Below are 22,433 nucleotides of genomic sequence, written 5' to 3'. Positions count from 1 at the left end.
ATATGTTGTTGGGCAGGTGGTTTCTTTGGGAACACAGTCACCAATCTCTGCTCCCTCAAGGCCACAAGTCCATTAAACCTTAACTGCATGAATTTAAATCTTTATTGATCTTGAGCTGCCGAAGAATTAAAGAGAGCTGGAAATTCTGCCCAGCTTTGGGGATCTGTTTCACAGGAGAGAGGAAAAAAAACTTTAGAAAGGCAATCAACTAGGTTCCTTTAAATTAAAATGTAGAGATGAAAATGACCTGTCCTAGGCTCCTATCCTTCTGTTCTATACCTCCTCCCAATAAACAATAAGGAGAGTTTATTTACTTTCAACCTACATCAAAACGGGTTAGCCCCAAATTCCTGTTGGAAGAAAATGTATTTTTTAGGCACCTGCAAGGTTTTTTTGCGTTCAAACAGACTGAATTAATTATTTGTGCAAGGCTTGGCGATGATGGCTTTACAGGGAGTATAAAAAAATAATGCTTATATTCTGAGAAAAAAGTGAACAGCCAAGGACTAACAGCTGCTCAGATAGGACACACTTCCGAGTTTATACATGGGAGAGAGAAATAGCGGCAGTTTCCAAATTTGATTTAAAGTTATATATTTTTATTTTAAAATCTTTAAAAACCTCGGAAGGGCTCCAATTATTAACAAAACGTAGTTTTGTCAGCAGTTTTCTACCGTGTTTTAATGTCGGAATACAGTCCTCCAAATTGCCAACTGATTTATTGTAATAAGCAGACCGCTTAAAATAGACGCTTGCACGTCTGTGCAAGAGAAATCCCCCTATCGATTAGAACGATCTTCTCTCATCTACTATTTTAAACCTAATTCGATTTACACAAAACAACATTTTGATTTCCATAACATAAATTTAAAAATTGCCAAGTATTTCCTATTATATTATATTCACGTATTTAGCTAATCCGACAAGTCGCGCCTTAAAAAAACAATTTGGCCCAGCAAACAACGGTCACCACGGACTAACTTTAGCATTAGTCACGCAAACTGTGGGAACGCGGCCTTTTTTTTTTGCTCTGTATTTAAATAGATACATAAACGATAAAGAGGGGGACATATTCGACGTATTTTCTAATAACGAAACCCCCAAAACATTTCGAGGATCCTTCCCAACAGCAAATTGAAAATGATTAACTCTTTGCCATGTTTCGAATGCCCCCTGCCGGACCACTGAAACATGGGCAAAAAGGGGAGCTTCGGTAACTTAAAACCCCAATTCAAAATAAATATTTCCACACGCCAGCATTTATCCACATAGTATGTACTATAAATTCAGAAATAGCCGTTTAAGACTGAACTCATTGAGGAAAATAAACGTTTTCCTTAGACGTGTGATGGAATAGCTGCACCGTCTCCCCCAAAATCCGTTTGGAATGGTTCGCCCCAAGGGTTACAGGAAGTTGTAGCAGCTGCCATGTTTAGCTGCTTTGTTGTAGATTTCTTGTAGGTTTCCTGCAGATTTTTTTTTAAGTGTTGCAATGGAACCGAGCTGGAGTACATTTTTATTTCAGGTAAGCTGGCTCATCGAAGCGCGGAAGAACCCCTGTAAATTAACCGGGAGCCAAACCCCGCGAGTCCCGCGGTCCGCGTTGGTTTTTAAAAGGTTTAATTTTAGGTAAAGCTATCCAAGCAAAACAATGGTACATCAATCCCTGGTTTCCAGCTGTGAGGTGTAGGGCATGACGCTTGGAAAAAAAAATCTGGACTCCGTTCTTTTCTCGGGTTTTTTTGGCCCTTCGTTGATATTGTTAAGACTGCAGTACTCGTGAATCTAGCTCAAATGAGTCGAATATCGGAGGTATTGGCGTTTATTTTGCAGATCAAAGGTAAACATGATCTCTCTCTCCGCCGCCGCCACCAACGGCAGCCGCTAGCTACAGTACTCTCCGCTTCTTTTTTTTTTTTCTCCTTCATAACCGTTGGTCTGGTTTTGTCTGATCGGGTTGAATGCCGCCTCTCTCTCTCTCTCTTTCCCCCCTCCCTTTAAAAAATGCATCTTCCCTAACCAAAATAAAATCAGTGCAATGACGGGGAGGGGAAGGGGGGGTGGTGTGGAGGAGAGCCCGCACTTCCGAATCTTTTTAACTTTTTTGCCCCCCTCCTTTTGCACGGGTTCATTGAAATATGTAACCGCGGGTTAGCGGAGGAATTCAAACTATGCGTCCGGCGCTGTAATTTTAGCGGAGATGTGCTTGCGGGTGAGCGGGGGGCTGTTACAAAAAACGCGGCCTGGGCGCCTTCGGGTTGACGCGGCCACATGAGAGAGAATCGGGCTCGGAAACGGGACGAGAAGTTGCCCTGCGAGCTCACGCTGGTCCCTGAACAGCGAGCGGAGAGCCGCTATTTTGTCTGCTCTTTGCAGCAGCAGCAGCAACAACAACAACAACAACAAAAAGATGCCAAACTGAGTAACAAGCTCGTTTGTGGTTAATCTGTTTAGTGTGATAATGGTGTTACTTAATGGTGTAGGGGGGGTGGTTAAAATTAATTTCAGTAAAGGAGCTAATACTATGCATCGGCCTGGGCAGATTGTCCTTTTTTTTTTTTAAATAAGAGCGGGATTGGTTTTGCACGTCCCTACGATAATTTTGTCAAACAAACAAACCAAAAAAAAAAAACTTCGTTCAGATTTCAAAATGGGAGTTGAGCGCTGCGCGCTTTTGATGTGCGGACAGCGACATGGTTACATGGTGTTCCCCGGTGATCGGTTTTTTTTTTTGATCTGTGCGACTGGGAAACGGGAATTGGGCAAGTTCTTGATCATGGGAAAGAGAGAGGAGCGCGGCTCCGCCACCTTTCTCCTGCCCCGGTAACCAGACGGGCAGTCCGCACTCGTCGTTTTCGAGGGGGGAAAAAAAATGAAGCGGGGGGGAAATCCTTTTTCCCCAACATCTGGAGCGAGTGCCAGGCGCCTGTTAAAAATGCCGTAGCGGCATTGTGAAATCCAAGCCCGCCTGTAGCTGCCGAAGATGACTCACGACTACGTGCTCCGGAGAAGGAGGCGAGGGCAGATTGCACTCGTCGAGGTACCCCAGAGGAGACTTTAAAAGTCGGGTGGGCTGGTCAGGGGTTGACCAGTTTCGGCAGCCGCCGGGTCTGTACTTTGTGTGCGTAAATTTTTATTTTTTTGGGGGGGAGGGTGTAAACTTTTTTTGCTTTCAAAACGCGACTGCAGGTGGGCTATCCCTGGTTGTACCAGGCCCAGGGCACGGTTTCATCATCAGCCTGGACTCGGATTATAAAATTTGGATGCATTTATCACTGTACTATCTTCTCTGTCTCTCCTGTGAGCATCAGCAGTCTAAAGAAGACACCGTTTTATTTTTAAATCCCAAATTCCAGCCTGTCTTGCATTTTTTTTCTTATGTAGTTGTCCATACACCTATAGGATAATAGATCTTGTGATGGATTTTGGACTGTTGTAGTCTATATGATACAAATTCTACCCTAGTTCCCAGTTTGTTTCCAGTTACAATAAAACAAAAATCTTAACAGTGCCTGTGGGTGATATTGTAAGTGGAGAAAGTGAGAGATATTGTGAAGCCACAGTTGGGTCGCCATGTTGAGTTGACCTTAGAGCTGTTAAGTAGGTAGTGAGCAGCGATTTCGTGTAAATGCCCTCGGTGGGTAAAATGACAAGAAGAAAATGCTCAGAATGATTTTTTTCGCTAGCAGTAGGTCTGTTAGAATCCCATGAATTGTTTTGTGCTGCCCAGTCCTTGATTCATAAAAAGCTGGATCAGTTGACCTTAAAACTCAATTACACTTGAATCAATATTAACGTCAACTAATGTTGAATCTTCTGACACCCCAATAACGTGGGGCTGGGTGGGGTGCAGTTCTCTGCACTGCGTGTCCTTGGCGGAGATCTGCTGCCAGAGCAGTCGGCGCATGAAACGATGAATTTTAAAAGACTTTTGTTTTCCATATAACGCAAGCGCAATCAATCATCGCTGATGGATTGTTAAAGAAATGCCAGGGAACTTCAAGAATAGGTTTCATGGGTTTTTTTTTTTACTTGTTTGAAACTGCAGCTGAATTACCCACTCAGGATTTTAGCAGGAAAATGCAATTTCAGTGGCCCTGATCCTCATTCTCATGGACGAGTGTTTATTATGGGGGTGTGGGGGGGGGGCGTCTTTTATTCCTGCTGCATTACAAATTAAGCAAATATTTCAGAAGAAATATCAGTTGTGGCAACTCGGCGTTCCCATAGAACAAGAAGCAGTGGGTGAGCTGTCTTAGCTGAAATTCTATTACCAGCCCCGAGGACAGCTGAAGTATCAACCTCCATCTCTTGACACCTGCAGCGTGGTTGGAAAAGACGAGCCCTGCGATTGAGCTGATAGGAATATCGTGGTCTTTGAGGAGGAGGATAATTTCATCCTGCAGCAGCCCTGAAGCCAGATATTAAAGCTGATCTAGTCTCGGCTCTGTTTATCTCTGGGTGTTGAAGTTGACGGTATCTTCCGAAGTTTTCCACCCTTCATTCTGTTTGAATTATTCATCAAATCAGATTATTCAGAGCTTTTGGGTGGTGCAAGTTACTGCCTGGGGGGGGCGTGCTACTTTAATATCTGTCCTCACTCACCCCCCCCCCCCCCCTTTTAATTATACTTACGGACTGCAGTACAATCTGCAGGTAAAACTATTCCCTGCTTGCTGAGGAACTGCAGCTGTTACCAGCTAATTGGCACCAGCAAAGTGCCCATGATACTTGCATTTCATAACCACCTGGGCGGAAATTGAAGAGCAGTGAAGGGGGGTGGGGAAAGGGTTCCATTTTTTTTTCATTTCAGTGCTTGCATTGAATCAATAGGACAGTATTTGACGAGGTTACAGTCCTGCGTGAACGTGGTTTATTGTCCTGTAGGCGTCTGAGGTACATCAGAGATATGAGGCTCAGAAAAATCAGTGGGGCCTGTATTCTTAAGGGTTGATAATTGAAATAGTTTTGGTTTAAGAAGTTCACACTTCTTGTTTCGTGTGTCGTGTAGAAGAAAAGGAACCTCAGATGTCATTTTGGTGCATTGCTACAGAGAAAGTGGATGTCCCGTCCAGAAATCCGATGTAGTGGAAGAAACCCGATCGTTATGACTCCTTCACAGTAGAATGCCATGATATTGAAGGGAAGCCGAAAGGCAGACGATGAAAAGCCATGTCATCTTGGGCGAGAACTCGACTGCAGAGAACTCGTGTAAGAGAGGCTGAGAGGCTCAGATGGACCAGTCTGTGCTGTTCTGTGTGGTTTTTAAGGCTGATCCTACAGGCCCCACGAATATAACCCATGAATGAGGTCATGCTGTTAAAGACTTGGAAAGTTTCAGCCAGAGGTTGGACTTGCCTGAAATTCATAACTTGCATGCAATAAATAACTGACACGGCTTACAGGGCCTATCCTGTGAAATTATAGAAAAGAGGGAGCTGTACTGTGTGCAAGGCAAAATCTTACTTTAAGTCCCTCCTCCAATACAGATAAACTGGAAGTATTTGGATTGCGCGGACACTACCGTGAACAGCTCATTTGTATGTTTAATGTTAAGATCGGTGCACAAGTAATGTCTGATTGGCTGTTTCAAAGGAGGGAAGAACTCTGTTAAAATCCACGAAATCTTGTTTAAAACGGCACAGTAATGCATTCCCCATGACTCATGCTCATTTCGGCAGGATGGATCCTCACTTGTCTGCAGTCTTATTGAATTCTCTTCAGGGCACGGGCACTACAATGGTGCAATAATAAGAGGCTAAAGACTTAAACCCTTGTGCAGCAGTCCTGCTCACACTGTAAGACTCGGCTGACGTGCTCTCATGACAGGTTTTGACAAGCTGTTCCATTGCTGCAGTACTGGATGTATATAGTGTTGTATCAGCTGCAGGAAATATGAAAGGAAGGAGTCCGGCTTGTTTATTAATGACTGCCACTTTACAGTGCTCCACCAGGCTATTGAAAGGCAGTGCAGTGGACAGTCGCTAAATTGCTCCTGTCGAAGGCAGAGACTTATCACAATAATATACCTGCATTTCTTTTTGCCTCAAGAAGTAGATCCCACATCTTGCATGGCGACTGCTCCTCCCACGAGCATCTTGGATGCCAGCTATCCAGTTGTAACGTTTCTCGGTCATTAACAGCCCGAGCTCCGAACCTTGCCCATTGAGCATCTCGCACAGGAGCTCGGGACGGACAAGAGGTGGAGTGTTTGGCGCTAATATTTAAAGTTTTATGATCTAGGGCTCAGCAGACCAAAAGCACGTGCTTGCAGGTGTCCCTTTGATGCTTAACCCCTGAATACATTAGAATTTAATCAATAAACACCTTCCAGGTCCTAATACAGCGCACGTACACCTCGTCTGATGAAATGGCGGTCTTCTGACGGGTGTGTTAGTGCTGTCGCATTGCTCTCTATTCATGCTTTTGCAACGCAGGATTTCTTTTTGACTTGCATTTTTCGTTTCTCTTTCTGGCCTTTTTTTTTTTAACGCTCCTCTGCAGCGAAACCCATTCCCCGGGTTGCATCTGCGAGTTCGAGGAGGCGTTTTTTTGGGGGGGGGGGTTTGCTGCTGCTGCTGCTGCTGCTTCTTGTTCCTCCTCTCCCCTGTTTTGGTGTTATTTATCTTGGAATGACCTCAGCCTTCAGAGTCGATTTGGATCAAAACCGGCGGAGCGGCATGAACGCACAGCAGGCTCCTGTCCCTTGGGCCCCCCCCCCCCCAGCTCCGGCCCCGGCCTGCCACGCGCATCTTAACCGCGGGCCTGCGCCGCGCCCCATCCTGGCCGAGAGTGAGGGTATTTCCCCCTTCTCCCCGGACCGCGGGGGGGGGGAGAGAGCGCGGGGCAGGTGCTGTGACAAAGGGGAGTTAAATGCCCGCGGCCAGTCTCCGGGTCCCCTGTCCGCTCGCAGTCTGCACAAACGCAGCCCCCGTGAATGGCTGGGGCACAATCCGCCTGGAGCGTCTCACAAAGACCCCCTGTAGGGGCTTAAGTGCATCGCTGCTTGGATTTGTGTCTTAATGGCGCGCATAAGATACGGAAAAGAAGCAGAGTTGATTTTTTCTCCCCCCCCCCCCCGCTATACATAAAATAGCCCCTACAGGCCGGCTGGATAGGTGGCCGATCTTGAATGGGGAAGGGGTCGGGTCTTGAACCCTGCGTGCCGCGACGAGAGCCGGAGATTTTGTTTTAATTGCTCAGGTCTCGCCCATTAGCGCGCCGGATGTCCGTGGGGAGCCAGGCAGACGCGGTCGGGTGGAAATGGAGATCCTCCGCTCCGTTCCTTAACCGTGGCGCTGGGGCACGCCAGTCTCTCTGTTTTTTATGTTGACATCAATAGCTGAAATATCAAGTTAATCCTGTCTCCTGTCATAATGTGTAACTGGGACGTCTGAACCTTCTCTTTGTTGCTTCTCCTGTGATTATGTGCCCTGTACAATTAGACTTCAGCCTGACGTGCTTTGTTTTTTAATGTTCCTGTTAATGCGTAGTCGTAGACTCTGTGTGAAACTTGGTGTTTTTCTGTTGCTGGGGGTGGGGGGGGGGGGCTTGACTATGATAACTCGGAGCTTCTGTATCTGAAAAAAGACGTTTTATTGCACCTAAGTGCAGCTGTCTCTGCTCCTGGACACGGCCTGCGCGTTTTTCTTTTCGTTTAATGAAAGCCAGAGCTGGCTGTGTTATGTACACATTAACCTCGTCTTGAATTTAGAGCTTTATAGATCTCTTGCATCTTATTTCTACACCTATTGCTGGTAGTATGTGCCCATTGACCCCTGAAGATGAAACGCCTCTGTTGGGAATGTGTTCCACACATTAAGTCAAATCTGAAGCTCTCTTGCTGTCACTGTTGCCTTTGTATTTAGCTCCAACCTGTGGCTTTGATCAGCCTTGCCTTTTCCCAGATGAGCCCAGTGAATACGTTTGGGGGGGGCTTTCAGTCTGGGGTGGGGTTTACGGACGATGGGGTTTGAGGATGTACCTGATCAGCCCGGGTGCAGGAGCTGTCTCCCATCTCCCTCCCACCCTGAATAAAGTGTGGAATTGTTTTGAAAGGGATATTAATAGCGGTGTCGTAAGATGTGTGCCATGAGCCATCTTAAGAAGCTGCAGGAGTCGCATTTCACTTTGTGATGAGGAGGTAATGTTACTGTTGACATCAGAACTGGCAGAGTGCTCCTTAACTGCATGGAGGTTCGCTGCCTCTCTGCTCCTGAGATGGCAGCAGAAGTAACAGTCAATCTCCACCCCCCCCACAGTAGTTTTCTGTTGCTCCCAGATTGCGTGTGTGTGTGTGTACAGACCTGGTGCTGCAGTGTGGTCACTTAGCTTCGATTTCTAACAGCTGCTTAATCCAGGGAAAGGGGAAAAAAAAGAGAGAGGAGCGGTTGTTGAACTGACAGAAAGTGAAAGTGTTTCTCGTCCGTTCTTTGAAGAAGAAAGAGTCAGATCCCTCTCCGGCGAGTCTGAGCTCTGCGTTTTGCTTTTTCCGGCCCCCTTCTCTTTAAAGTGCGTTTCTGAAAAGATCAGCCTGTGGGAAACTAAGCTCCTCTCTTAATCTCCTCTGGATAGAAACGGGCCCCGTTGCAGAGGAGAGTTCGATTTGCTCTGAAACGCAGACTGTGGTATTCTGCTCTTTCTGCCGAGGCCGGTGTTTCCTGCTCCCTGCAGCGGCTCGGACTGCCTCCCTCGGCGTGGCCGCTCTCTTTGCCAGGCCCGTACGACGGGACGCCAGCCTGGCAGCGATTTTCTTTGCCAAAAAAAAAAAGAACGTGACAAGACAGTTCCTGATCAAGCCAAATCCGTTCTCTCGATTTGCTCCCTGCAGGGCCAGGCACAGACTTGGCACTTTAAACCCCAGCCCGTGTCAAGGGCCGTGTTTCTTGTTTTATTGTTGGGACCTTTGAGGGCTGAGAAGTTAGTTTTCTGCCCCTGGCTGCCCTCATGCCTTCCGGAGCTGGTGGAGTTCATGGACAGTCAGCAGCGTGTTGCTGGAAGCCCTGCTGGCTGATTAAAGTTGTAGTCAGGCCTGAGCAGAGTGCTGTTGCATGTTCATGTGTCGTAATGCGAAGAGTTTATCAGCGCTGCTTTTCCAGGTGCCTTGGATTATTGGGATTGAATCCAGTGATCTCACTGTTGGGTGTATAGGATGCTAAAAACGCAGGGCCTGCTTAAGGAATGAGTCACTGTGACTCTCCTGACTGCATGTGGTTTGCTTCTCTCGGTGTTGTCCTGAACTTCTTGGCTTGTTGCCCTTTGTGCGTTCCCAGATCCGAACCGGCAGGCTTAGAGTTTCAAAAGTGTCATTCCTCCTGAACTCCAGCCCGTTTTTGCCCGTTCTGTGATCTGCCAGTGTCCCCAGGTCTTGAAGGGTTCTGGTCTGGTTTATTTCCTGGCATGTCCCACCACCCCCCACCTCGTATCGCCAGGCCTCCTGCAGAGCGTGTCTGCCCGCAGTCACATGTAGAACCGTCTTCGTCCCGGCGAGAGATCAGTTTACACACCACGGATTTAGAGTCTTGAGTGGCAGCGCGCTGTGTGCATGTCCCAGTCACGTCCTCTCCCTGGCTAAAGGAAATTAAGGCGTCTTTCGCTCACAGGACAGAAGAGCAGAGCGATCTCTTTGCCTACACTCTGCACAGCAGCCTGTAGCTTTCTAACAATGTCTCTGCAGCCGCGCAGGGCTAAAGCTCCTTAATACATGGGCATTGTTCAGCTAAAATACATCGAGCTGCATTTGCTATAATCTTCCAAGGTAACGGCAAATAAATTAAAAATAAAAGGTCTGTAAAGAGTTTCACAGGGTTGAGGATGTGGGTGTGAGCTCTGTGTTCCCAGGCCTGAAACAGTTTTGGTAATTTTCCCTTTTTCTTTCAGAAGTTTGTTTTTCATTGATATCTCTCCAGCACATTTCACTACCTACCTTAATGTGCACTTACATTTTCCCTTTCAGAAACATTTTGAACATGAAGTTTTCCCTCCTCCTCCTCCTCTTGTGCCTTATTACTCATAGGGAGGCTTGCAGTAGCAGCTGACTTCTGCTACTGCTAAAGTGCTTTCAGGCTGCAGTCAGATCTGCATTGTTGTCTTAAAGAACACAAAGGCACTGAAAGTGAGTCATTTTCTATTTTTGCTCGGTTATAGCACTGTCACTTTGGTAAACCCCTCAGTTCCCTTTTAGTGTTCGGCAGAGTCTGTGAGAGCTTTGATCTGAACAGCCCTCGACGCAGAAAATCATGCCAGAGTTACATTGTGAAATGAGCACGCAGCTGGCAGTGCTGGCAGTGTTTAATCTTGAGGCATTTTAGTAGCACAAGAGGCCTGGCAGAAATCGTACCTTTTTTTTTAAAAAAAAAAATCACCCTTACATATGAGGCTACCTCTGACACAGGTTGATGTCAAAGCCAGTATTAGCAGTCACAAGAACGGCAAGGCCTGGCACAGCCTTTGTAATGTATGTGTTTAATGGTTCTTTCACAGGTTCAGGTTCTTTGTTTGCAGTGGGTTCAGTGAATTGTCTTTTGCATTTTGCAGTGTTTATGAAGTGCTCCTCCGAGTTGGGTCAGGTATGAGACTTGAGGAATTCTAAATACAGTAAAAAGAGCAGCCAAGATAAGACAATGGGGCCATACGTGGTGGTGTGTAGAAGGACTTGATTATGCAAAATGGCCAACTTGGTAAATAAGCTGGCTCTTGCGTTGAAAGAGCAGGGTTAAATGAGACAGCTGGCCCTGTCCAGATGTTATCCGATAGGGGTTTAAGTTAGCACAGCTCTGGAGCCAATCTGTGTGTTCGTTTTGCAGCGCAGCTCCTGTTGCAGTGCCAGCGGAGGAGCCAGGTCGCCTCTGAGGCGGTCTAACCGGCCTCTTGAGCCTTGAGCGTGGCGGCTGGTGTGCGAGAGCTACCCCACAGTCCTGCTGGGGGACAGGCCGCCTCTTGAACGCGCTCCCGTCCGGCTGGGATTGGCCCGGTCCTTTCAGCTCGGTCTTCTGTCTGTCCCGCAGGCTAACGAAGCGTTGCATCACCAGCACCAGGTGGCGCAGAACAGCCTGCTGCCGCTCTTGAACTCTGGGGCGGACCAGCAGGACCAGAAGCCAGTTCTGCCCATCCCCCTGGACCAGAAGCCCCCGGCGAGCGCGGCCGAGCTCCTCAAGGATAATGTGGCCAGCGGGACGGGCGGCGGCGCGGGAGCAGGCGGGGGAGGTGGAGGAGGAGGCGGCGGGGGAGGTGGCGGCACCGGCGCCGGAGGGGGCGGCCCAGTGCCGGTGGTGAAAAAGGAGCAGAAAACCAAAACGCCCTTCATCTGCGGCTACTGCAACAAAGCCTTCAGGGACAGCTACCACCTGCGGCGGCACGAGTCGTGCCACACGGGCGTCAAGATGGTGTCGAGGCCAAAGAAGACGGCGCAGACGGCGCCCACCATGGTGCCGCTCATCTCCACCGTGCCCCGCGAGAACAGCACCAACCCCTCCTACGTCTCCACCATCGCCGGCATCCTCACCACCGCCACCACCTCGGTCTCCACGGGCTCCAGCATCATGTCGCCCACCTCCATGCCCAACGTGCAGCAGCAGCAGCAGCAGCAGCAAGCCCAGCAGCAGCAGGCCCAGCAGCAGGCCGCCCCCAAGAAGCCCGCCAAGCCGGTCAAGAAGAACCACGGCTGCGAGATGTGCGGCAAGGCCTTCCGCGACGTCTACCACCTGAACAGGCACAAGCTGTCCCACTCGGACGAGAAGCCCTTCGAGTGCCCCATCTGCCAGCAGCGCTTCAAGCGCAAGGACCGCATGACCTACCACGTGCGCTCCCACGAGGGAGGAATCAACAAGCCCTACATCTGCTCTGTGTGCGGGAAGGGCTTCTCCAGGTAAGGGCCCCTTTCTCCGGGAGGGCGGTAGGGCAGGGCGGATGGGTTGGGGTGGGCTACGGCCTCGGTGATTGGCTGTTGTAGGACTGCAGGTTTTCCCGCTCCAGGCACTGGCAGATTCTCCTGGCCAGGGCTGGCCTTTTTTACGTCTATTTGAAATCCCTATTCCTGAAATCCCCCCCCCCCCCCCCCTTCCCCGCTCCTTGTAGGCAGAACTCCGGCCGCGGCAGGAGTGCTATCTGCGAAGGCAGAGGCTTGAAGGGAAATCTCTCTCGGGGGCATGGGACAGCCCTGCTCCAGTCCCCCGGGGAATTGGAAGACGTGGTGACCCGGCGCGAGATTTCGGTCCCGAGAATTGTCCTGTCTTTGTCGCAAGAGAGCCTGGGGTTCCGCCTGCCGCTGCAGTCTCAGCCAGCGCGGCGCGGTCGCTCTCTTTGATCTCTGTGTGGCTGTGTGCCTGAAGTGCGCTCGTACTTCCTGGAGGGATTCTGCTCCAGCGGGAAGATTTGCCGGTTGAAATGTACCAGTCTGGGAGGGAGGGGAGGGGAGGTGTTTCCTCTTATTCGCGTGGGAGTCGGCAGTCGCTGAAGAGCTGCTCTGAGAGAGGAACGGGAGTCCTGCTGAAAGTGCGTGGTAGGTGTCTGGAGCCTGGAGCTGGTGTACATCCCAGAGAAGAGTGAGACAGTGCACATTTAGCCCTCAACTGGAATAAGCATGCCATTTCCTGTCAGAAGACTTAGACCTTTATTTCTCTAAATTATAAGCAGAACTATGTGCAGTATTTTAATTTCAGCTTGAACAATAGCAAAAACTCCCCCCTTGCATAGGCACCTTTCCACTGTTTCAACAGGGTTGCTTTCAGAGTTAGCAGCAATCCCTTAAAAACAGCTAGCTGTATGCATGGGCATTACTGAGCGGAGGGAATCTTATTTACTCTTGCTGAGGTCCTGGTGGAGCTCAGTGAAGATTTAACTCCATCCCAGGGATCCTAGAGAGAGTTCCCAGCTGTAAACGTGACTTTTAATGCCGTGCTTTCCTGTGAAGAATGGACTATAATTATTATTCCCGTTACTTTTGTGCTAAACAAATCGCGTTCAGCTTCCGCCAGCGCTGCCTGAAAATAGTAAGCAAGGACTTCTTGCTCTGCCTGTGTCGCTTATCTTCTGTTGACCTGGCTTGATGACATCAGAGCGGAAGAATTTGCATGGGAAATCCAGTTTTGTGGCTTGTCAGACGTGTACGTCTTTCGGGTTTCACAATTGCTAAACGGAACGCTGGATGCTATGAATGGATCCTTTAGAAGACTCTCTTCTCTTGCAGCATGTGGAATGTGTAAATACTGCTGCACTGGAGATGCAGTCATATCGTGGCCCTTCTGTTACTGCAGCAGAGGTTTCACTGCTGCAGCGTAATTATAAGTTGTTCATTCAGTTTTCTCTTTTCTTCTAGGCCTGATCATCTAAGCTGTCATGTGAAACATGTTCATTCCACAGAAAGACCCTTCAAATGCCAAGTTACAGTAAGATGTGATATAATAACCATAGCAACTTATTGTGCGTGTTCGACTATTAGTGTTTTCAGTTTTTTTTTCCAAATCTATAAATGCCTTTCTAAAGAAGCTGTCAGAAATAGTGCTTCGAGCATAGCAAGTAGCAGAGATGTCTCCAGTGTTCGATGGGATCTTTTGACCCGAGCTAGCAACCTGACTCTGCCAGTGTCGATTTTTTTTAGAATAAAATAACCTGCGATGTGCCACATTGAGAGGATGATGTGTGCCACAAACTCGAGCTTAAATCTTGCTTCTCATATTCTCTTCCTGTCCTCCCTCCTTTCGTGAGGAAACCAGTCATCTGTTAGTTCCAGATTTTGAGCGATGTGCAGGGGCTGTGGCGCCTCGGTTTGCTCCCTTACCGGAGATCAAGGGTGCAGTGCACGCCAGAATTAAATGTCTGCCTTTTTGTAACAAAAAAATTAGGTACGGTAGTTTCCGAAATTAAGCTGCCGTTTCAAAAGAGCTACTTTTTTTTTAATGCCCTGTGATGGTGTTAGATATTGCAGGAGGGTGATGAAGTGTGTGTGTGTGAGTGGATTTTAATGATAAAGTGTGAAGTGCAGTTTATAGAAGAAAATTTTTATGCCAAGGTTTTGGCAGCATATGAGTTTAAGGAGTCTACTTGGGCAGGTTATTGCTGAAATCTTTTTTCTTCAGTGTTTCAAGGCGGTTTGTTAAAAGATTTATGAGGGTATGTAACATTTACTAACATTTACTCAGGTCTGCACCTTCCCTTCCTTATCAGATGTCGTTTCCTCTATCCACACTTCAGTGCAGATCATGGCCAAGGTTCAGTTCAGTATCCTGCAGTGTCGTGTTACTGCACCTGACAGTCGTTCATGCTCGTGTCTCTGCTTTTCAGGCCTGCACAGCTGCTTTCGCTACCAAAGACAGACTGCGCTCGCACATGATTCGACATGAAGGGAAAGTGACCTGCAATATCTGTGGCAAGATGCTCAGCGCAGCGTACATCACCAGCCATCTAAAGACGCATGGGCAAACCAACTTCAACACTTCCTGTAACAAAGGTGTGTGAACCGCACAGCCCTACCCTGCCTGGCGTTGTCCTGACATGACCCTGGTGTTAGGTGAAGATTCTCCCGGCAGAGGTGGTTGGCTCACTTGAGTCTAGAATTAAGACAAAACACATTCTTGAACGGCTAAATTGCTTACAGAGTCACGCCCACCAGTTGCTAGCTGAGTTTGATCACTGACATTTCTGCCATTTTTTTTACAAAAGAACTGAGAAGGGAGGAGCTTTTTTTCTGGTCTTTTGTCATTTTGTCATCCTTTGCGCAGATTTCTAATGCAATACGAAGCAGCCTCAGCAGAGAGAAATTGCCTTGAAGATAGAGGAAAACGTGCAGCCCTTGAATGGGTAGTATTTTGCCCGGGATCTGTTCCTGTCGACATTCTTGTATTCCTGCTTGTTTCGGGTGTGTTGTTAGTGGTGGAATGGAGATTCTCTTGAGCACTTCTCGGCTGCGCTCGTTCCAGGTTCGCTCAGAGAGCAGCCCCTTGGGCACAGGATGGGCATTCTGGCAAAATGTGGGCGTACTGAGACGGCATGCCCTGGCACTCTCTTCTCGCAAGACAACAACCTGTTCCATAATCGCACCACAGCTGGTGGTGGGGTAGTCCACCGAGATCAGGACTTGCAGTGGGCTAGCTATGGTGCTCTCCATGAAAGCCTTTAAGTTCCAAGGAACTGACTCTCCTTCTGTGGGCAGAGAGGAACTGCAGAGCCAGGCAGGGAGCAGGTTTCCTATCACCTGTGTACCTATAGCCCTCCTAGCTTGGGAGGTCAGGTTTCTTCCAGGCCCCAGTCTGATGGCCGACTGCCGGTGGGCTCTTGAGATTTCCCATAGCTGCTGCCCGCTTCTTGCTTGGGACCTCAGAGGTACGGCAGATTTCTTGCAGATAAGGCCGCGTGCCTGCATGCAGAACCTCTTCATTCTGCTTAAAACTGAACATGCTGCTCAGAATCCGGCTGGAGGCCCCTTGCAAACTGAATGCAGCTGTTCTTGAAACTAAATCCAGTCCTGAATATTCAGCAGGATCTGCTGGGAATCAAGAGAAACTTATTCTTTCCATCTGGGTCTGCATAAGGTGATCTTTCGGTTTCCACGATAATCAGAATTGAGACGTCTAATTTTGTTTCCCCTTGCTGTTTAGATAATTGCAGCAAAGTTAATGGCAGATTTTTGCCATGAGGGGGATGTGCAAGTGCATTTTGGTATTTCAGGATCTTTTCCAGTTTTAGCACACCGAGTGGTATGGAGGGAGATTCCTTACCTTAACAGAGGTTTGTGCCACAAGAGGGGGATTCTCATGAGGCGTATCATTGCTGCCTGTAGCACAGACCTCTGCTGCGGCGTTCTGAATTTTAAACTGTTTAATTCTTTTTTTTTGGTGCATGCAAGTATTTGATCCATCCAAATCTGCTTCACTTCCACCTGCATTTATTGTGTTTAAATGCAGTGCCCACAGAGGAGCCATTGAGGTTATAATGTTCTTAAATGGAGTGTTCCCACTGCTATTCCATAAGTCATTCAGTCCAACTCATGTTAACAAGAATCTGTTGTTCTATGATACCTCACTCCTACGGAGTTCCCACTCAAGTATCATGTCCTAGAAATAGCATACTGAGTGTTAAAGTATCTAAGTTTTCAATATACTTCTAAATTGCCTTTTGATAAGAGAATAGATTTCTGTGGGCTGCTGTGCCCTATGTCTTAATTTTCACTGTTTATTCCTGAAATGCCTTAGATTTGTCAGCAGGTCCTTCATCTGCCCTGAGTGCTACTTATGGGCTGAATTCCCCAAATAATCCTGATTTTTCCAATTTGATTTCCATGTCGTGTTTATTTTTTCAGCCCGCAAAAGTGACAAAATGACCGAAGCCCACTTTGTGTGAGCCCTGAACCTCGCTGCACGGTTTCTGGTTGTGTCTCTGTCTGGTTTTACAGCCTTGTTTTCACATCTCATGTGGACGTCTTCGGCTGGCTGGGAAACCCAGCCCAGCTCTGCATGGAAACACTACACCTATGAGCGTGACCGGCGATCTGGTCCGAAATAACTGCGTTACGAAATGACCAAAGAGCCAGTGACAGCAATTGGGTTTCCTCCGAAACGTCTCCTGCCCTGACTCTTAACTGTGGTATTTAAACACGAACACAAAATTTGACAACTATCCTCTGCACCTGAGCTGTGCTAAATTAGGTAAATACTGGAGGAGGGGGGGGAAGACTCTCTCTCTCTCTCCATTCACCATGCTAATGACAATTTAGAGAAGCCAAGGTTCTAGGAATTCCTTGCACTGTGCTGTGTGTTCCTGTCTCTCGGAGCTCGCCATTGGTAATGGCTTGCCGTCTGCAATCCCTTGCCTTGAGTCCCCTCGGAAGACGAGGCCCTCAAGAGGTGGGGTGCAGTAGCGTCTCGCCCTCCCTGCCTGGGGAGTGGAATGATAACCCTGTGTGTCTGTATTTCTGAATAGGGCTAGGGGCCTGGCAGTGGAGCACCACAGGGGGACACAAAGGTAATATTGTAGCTCGATTTGAACAGAGCCTAAGCGCCTGAGGTGCGGCGTGCTGTCTTAGGACAGGTGGTGCCTCAGTGTGTCTCGGCGTGTTCTTCATGTTGTATTAAGCTGACCGTTTTCTCCCAGGCTTTCCCCGAAGTCACTGCTCTGACACCCCTTAACTCTTCCGTTTGGAGTGCAGCTTGACGGTGTGCGAGTTACAGGGCCTTACACAGCAATAAGGCCCTGTAACTGGAATTGCAGTTACAGTGTGATGTAATTACACGGCCTGTATTCTGACAAAAAGGTCAGCGGGTGGCGATTTGCATAGCAAGCAGTGTGGCTTTGTTTGTAAGGGAAGTGATCCCAGCGAAGCAGGGACCGGGGTTAGTAACCAGTATTCTGCTATTTAAAGAGCTGCATTCTAGTCTTTAATAAATTCCGTGTCCTTGATTAAAATTGAATTCTAAAGCTGAGTCACTTTAGTGAGTGGGTAACTCAGCTGAAGATACAAATTATAGGTGCATGCGCATATCAAGTTATGTTCAGGCTTAAACAGTTGCAATAAATAAATACACAGGTCTAAATTCACCACGAATGCAAAACCTATGCACTTTATAATAATGTGATCATTTTTAAGGAACAGTGCTGCAGCGATCCCTGGGATTCACTCGGGTTTGGGTATAGGATTAGAACTTGGGTATAGTATAGAATCCACATCATGTGAAAAAAAAAGGGTTTTATATACTGCCTAAGACCATGATCTTTTTAAAATTCGAGTCAATGAAAACACGAAAAGGTGGCTTTAAACAGAAATCAGAATTTTATTTTGCATAATAAAGCAAGGTTCTGTGCTTGGTTACCTGTTTACCAGAAAGAAAAAAATCTTCCACTTGCGTTTATACAACCAGCTGTTGGTCACATATACAAAAGGCATCCCAAGTTAAACGTCATGTGGTGCTTGTAACTGCAGTTTCATATGTAATCTACGGAATGCAATGTTTGCAAGTTGCTGAAGTGACATTCCATGTTTGTTAGTTTTCCAAAAAAATCTGGTCTCATTTGTGTATTCTCCACATTGCCGAAATTCTCAAATGTTCTGTCTGGGCCAAAAATGCTTTCCTTGGGCCCCTAATTTGGACTTTGTCATTTTAAAAGAATACCAAATATTAAACCTGTCAATTTGTAGGCCATAATTTTTATGGAGTGTCTGCAGCATTTGTTAAGCTTGAGGTTGTGACTAAGTAACATTTAAAGGTTTAGGTATTAATTGCAAGGGACAGCTGAGCCCTTTACTGTAAGGGTGCTTTCTGTGTCAATAAGTCACAAGCTTGGAACTGGCCATCGCTTGTCTCATTTATCCTGATGCTCTTGCTTATCAGGTCTCCCAGTGGCATCAGTGCGTTGCCTGTTGTAGTGGCTGCTGCCTGGGTCCTGTTTGACTTGAATAATTCATTTTCGGCAATGACAGAGGACTGGCTAGTTTTTAACATTGCCCACAGCTGTCTCAAATGAAGGCAGAGCAGAGGCTGAAACTGTGGATCTGACTAGTTTAAAGGGGCATGATTCCTTGAGCTTCTTGTCCATTTTTTTAAACAATCTAGCCCATGTGGGCTCAAGCTCCTCAGTGTGCTGTTGTGCCTCTGACCTGTGATCCGTAATCACATGGGTGTTTCCCCCCCCTCCTCCTTCTCTCCCCCCCCCCACCCTTGTTTTGTTTTCCAGACACTAGCGAGGTGTGCAACTCGGCCTCGGCGACGCCCGTCACGGCCTCCGCCCCCATCACCACGGCGATGAACCGCGGCAACAACATCAGCAGCAACCCCGTCACCATCGCGGCGCAAATGAACATTACGACCAACACGGTCAACATCACCTCGCCGGTCAACATCCCGCACCCGGTGACCATCACCGCCCCGGTCAACATCGCCTCGGTCAACATCCCCGCCACCGCGCCCATGAATATCGCCCACCCCGTGGCTATCACCACGCCCATGCCCATCTCCACTGCCATGAATATAACGGGCCCCCTCAACATAGCCATGCGGCCCATGGAGAGCATGCCCTTCCTCTCCCAAGTCCTGCCTTCCTCCCCGCCCTGGTAAAACGCCCCATCGTCATCATCATCATCATCATCATCATCATCACCCCCCAGCGCCCCATCCGAGTCCTCCACCCAGATATTAACGTTTACTTAGTACCGAGGGACAAGGAGGAAGGTTGCTCCTTTGCTTGGCTGCAGCACGACTGCATTTTTGCGTAAAAGAATGAAATAATGAATTCTGTAGGAGTTAGTTAGGGATTTTTGTTTTGGTTTTGTTTTGTTTTTTTCCTCTCTCTGAAGGACTTGCGGGCCCCTCCCCTCCTCTCCTGCCCCTACCCCCCCCACCCCACCCTGCCCCGAGTCTGTGCGTCAAGTGGCGCAACGTTACAGTTTGCGAAGAAAAGCCCCTCACGTATGAAGCCGCGAGTCTCCGCTTTTAGCATCTCAATACCCGGACTTTTCTTTTCGGGGTTGGAAAAGGAAAAAAAAAACAGAGAGAAAGACACATTGCAATAAGTGTGCATTTGCTGGTTTCCATGTTTCAAAGGTTCTCTGAGACTACACGGAGCAGTGTTTTCTTTTTTTAGTAGTTTTTTTTTAACTATAGCCTGCTAATCAGTATTTAATAATGTTTTAAGCGTTTTTTTAAAAAAAAGATAAAAGGGACAAAGGCTTCTAATGGGAGGGAAGAAGATTTTAACTGTCAAGCATGAAAACTTTTAAATATACGAGAGAAATTCTGCGATGAAGGTACAGTCGTTGTACCTTCGTTGCCTGTGATAATTAATTATTTCGGAACACCCACAACTGTAGCTATATTTTTATTTTTCTAAAGAGTACAATTCTGGTAACGGTCGAAGGTGATTGCTTTTCAGAATTGTCTACAGTACAAATGAAAAAAAAAATATTTGGGATAGCGCGAATGTGCTCCCTTTACATATTTGTAAATGGACGTTGGTCTTTTTACAGGAATTGATCGAGGAATAAGAGTCTTGCACTGAACGCATATCCCATGTGTAATTTTTCTGAGAACAGCAGTATTATCAAAGATCAAATTCTGAGTGTTCACTTGTTTAGGTAACAAGTCTTTGCTGTAGATTACAGTGCCATCTAGTGGCTAGAATTCAATCTTGCTGAGAGGTTGCTCCCAAAGTTCACCTGTTTTCATCAACATGTCGGTGATGGATTGTAGAGATTTGCTAGTTATTTTATACCCTTGTTTTATTTTATTTTATTTTTTTAATTTGAGGACCCTGCTAGTATGGACCTTACACTCAGGAACTTTGCTGAGAGTAGCCCTGTAATCTGGTTGTCTAAAATGTCTAACACGTAACTTTATCTTGGACTTTTTAACGTTACTTTGTAAATATTTAACACCATATACTTTTGCTGAAATGAAAAATAGAAGCCCTTCACAGGACAGGGATCCAAGAACTTCTAATTCCGCCGTCCATGTGAGAAAAGCAACGAAAAAAAGAACACGGGAAAACTGAATATCTTGCTTTGTTAGCTCCATTCCTTGCTGGTCGTCCAACTCAAACTGGTTCTCGTACCAGAAACTGCTTTTTCTACCCATGCCTGGTAATCAACCCACCGAAATAAACAGTGTACGCACCTACCAGCTAAAGAAAGACTGTAACCCCATCGAAAAGCAGGTCGCTCCACTAAAGAAACCCTGTCCGGAGTTAAATGGGGTGGTGTTGCTCGTCCCCGACGGCGCTTGTGACTGGCTGGTCATTCACCCCAGTGGATTTCCTGATGCACTTGTCTTGTGGTCACACAGAGCGCTCCTGGAAAGGGGGTGAGAGTAACCCTGGATTAGCCTCCTTGTGGGCAGCTTCTGACAGCAAGAGGGAGGAGGGGGGACAGGGGTCCATCCTCGTCAGTTTGTTAGATCCCCCATTCGGACACCTGGGCAAAATGGTACTGGTCTTTGTGCCCTGGGGTAGGATGCAGATGGGGTCACGCTTGCTGTTCGCATGGCTGCAACAATGCCCTGTGCTCGGCAGGGCAGACGAAACGGTATCAGATCGCTAATTAGGGCGTAGCTTTTGAAGGAGCCTGTATTTTGGGGGTGGGGGGGGGAAACCTCAAGAAGTTAAATGGCAATAATGGTTGAAGAATAAAAAAAAAACACTAAAATGCTTCAGTCAGGAAGATATGAAAACCTAGAAGTATCAAAATGTCAACTGCTGTGGTGAAGTCATGATTAACTGGTTGCATGGTGTTATAGGAATTGATCATGTACTCTGTAAAGGGATGCCTTATGGCTGGAAGGGCACAGGAAAGCATTGAAGATCCCTCACTGGTCTTGAAGGCTCACACCTGTACTCGTCTTTGCAGTGAATAAAGACTGGGGAGGGTAATGAGCAGAATATAATCTTATACTAGAAGTCTCCACTTGTCGTAGTGCAGTTGGTTCATAAGGCTCCCCTGCATACATTCGACACTGCTGTAACCAAGACAGTCCTGCTAAGAAGGGACACAACAGCAATGTTTTGCGATTGAGAGCTGTCTCACCAGGTCTCTGCTTGAGAGAGAATGGATTGATGGATACATTGTGTGTATGTTTTCCTTCTGCATTTGCAGTTTGCTTTGAAAAACAAAAATTGGCTATTTTTTTAACTTTTGTTTTTACGATCTATTTACAAAGAAAACTGATCACTTACTGCAGTTTGGAGGACTAAAAATGATGCACTCTTCTGCGTCAGTTCCCATCAGACTCTTTTCAATTGGCTGATCTTGGACTCCTTGTGAAGGCAGATGAATGTATATCTTTGTACAAAACCATTTAGTTCTGAGGACGTGGTAGTTATGATAGACACATGTGCAAGATAAAAAAAGTAAGATAACCTTTTATAAATCTTTTGTATTAGAACATTAACAATGGTAATTTTTGTATATATGAAGACTAGGCTTTCTGATTAGCAGAAAGGTAAAACATTCCTACATTTTTTTTAAATGTATGTTTGTCAAAATAATTATGTAAACATATGCCCAATGTTTTATGTGCCTTTTATTTGGGTTGTCTAAATAAAAGAAAACTATAAAACGTGACTGTGGGTTGTTCATGATTCAGTGCAGGAGGGTTTAGATAATGTAATGTGTTTGACATGCAGGAGAATGGATTAAAAGAGAGTGTGATGTGCCTCATTGCTCACACTCCTGTGTGTAAAGAGTCTGTACTCTGGGTGTGCATGTGCAGATCTTCAAACCTCTGTCCTTAGAGCATTGTCATGCTTTATAATCAGTGCCTGTTAAGTGCCAAGAGGGAATAGAAATATTATGGTTAGATTGAGCCAAAAACATCTTTATACCTTATAGTTTTAATATGAGAAGGAATCCTGTATATATTTTTGCAATTATACTTGGAGCCAATGTCAGTTTAACCAAAGTTTCTCATGGGTGTTGCAGTGTTTCAAGATGTGTATTAAATGTAATATTCATATAC

General features: G+C 46.9%; 2 protein-coding genes across 5 annotated transcripts in view; one reads left to right on the top strand and one right to left on the bottom strand.

Moving 5' to 3' along the window:
• The window catches only part of myo18ab (myosin XVIIIA b), a 272,470-nt gene that overhangs the window by 135,669 nt on the left and 114,368 nt on the right, over positions 1-22,433 (bottom strand). The gene's annotated exons all lie outside the window — the stretch shown is intronic.
• LOC148814300 (vascular endothelial zinc finger 1-like) lies at positions 1,437-22,036 on the top strand. 4 transcript variants are annotated; one of them, XM_088907021.1, is made up of 6 exons: positions 1,437-1,525; positions 11,007-11,866; positions 13,316-13,385; positions 14,281-14,446; positions 16,915-16,956; positions 18,664-22,036. In XM_088907021.1, exons 1-6 carry the CDS (start codon positions 1,493-1,495, stop codon positions 19,041-19,043), a joined length of 1,551 nt encoding a protein of 516 aa, XP_088763147.1. In that variant the 5' UTR covers positions 1,437-1,492; the 3' UTR covers positions 19,044-22,036. The 4 variants fall into 4 exon arrangements, with proteins under 4 accessions (XP_088763147.1, XP_088763149.1, XP_088763146.1 ...); XM_088907020.1 differs by lacking the exon at positions 1,437-1,525 and adding an exon at positions 2,785-3,040; XM_088907023.1 differs by lacking the exon at positions 16,915-16,956.

The sequence above is a fragment of the Atractosteus spatula genome, chromosome 27 (assembly GCF_055471065.1).
Source record: "Atractosteus spatula isolate fAtrSpa1 chromosome 27, fAtrSpa1.hap1, whole genome shotgun sequence".
Classification (NCBI taxonomy): Eukaryota; Metazoa; Chordata; class Actinopteri; order Semionotiformes; family Lepisosteidae; genus Atractosteus; species Atractosteus spatula.
The sequence above is the reverse complement of the archived record's forward strand: the minus strand, read 5'-3'. Positions and strand labels throughout refer to the sequence as shown.

Coding starts and splice junctions, on each gene's coding strand:
- LOC148814300 (XM_088907020.1), top strand. CDS start 2,984: ATGACTCACGACTACGTGCTCCGGAGAAGGAGGCGAGGGCAGATTGCA. Junction 13,386..14,280: donor CCTTCAAATGCCAAGTTACA/GTAAGATGTGAT, acceptor TCTGCTTTTCAG/GCCTGCACAGCTGCTTTCGC. Junction 14,447..16,914: donor CAACACTTCCTGTAACAAAG/GTGTGTGAACCG, acceptor ATTTCTGAATAG/GGCTAGGGGCCTGGCAGTGG.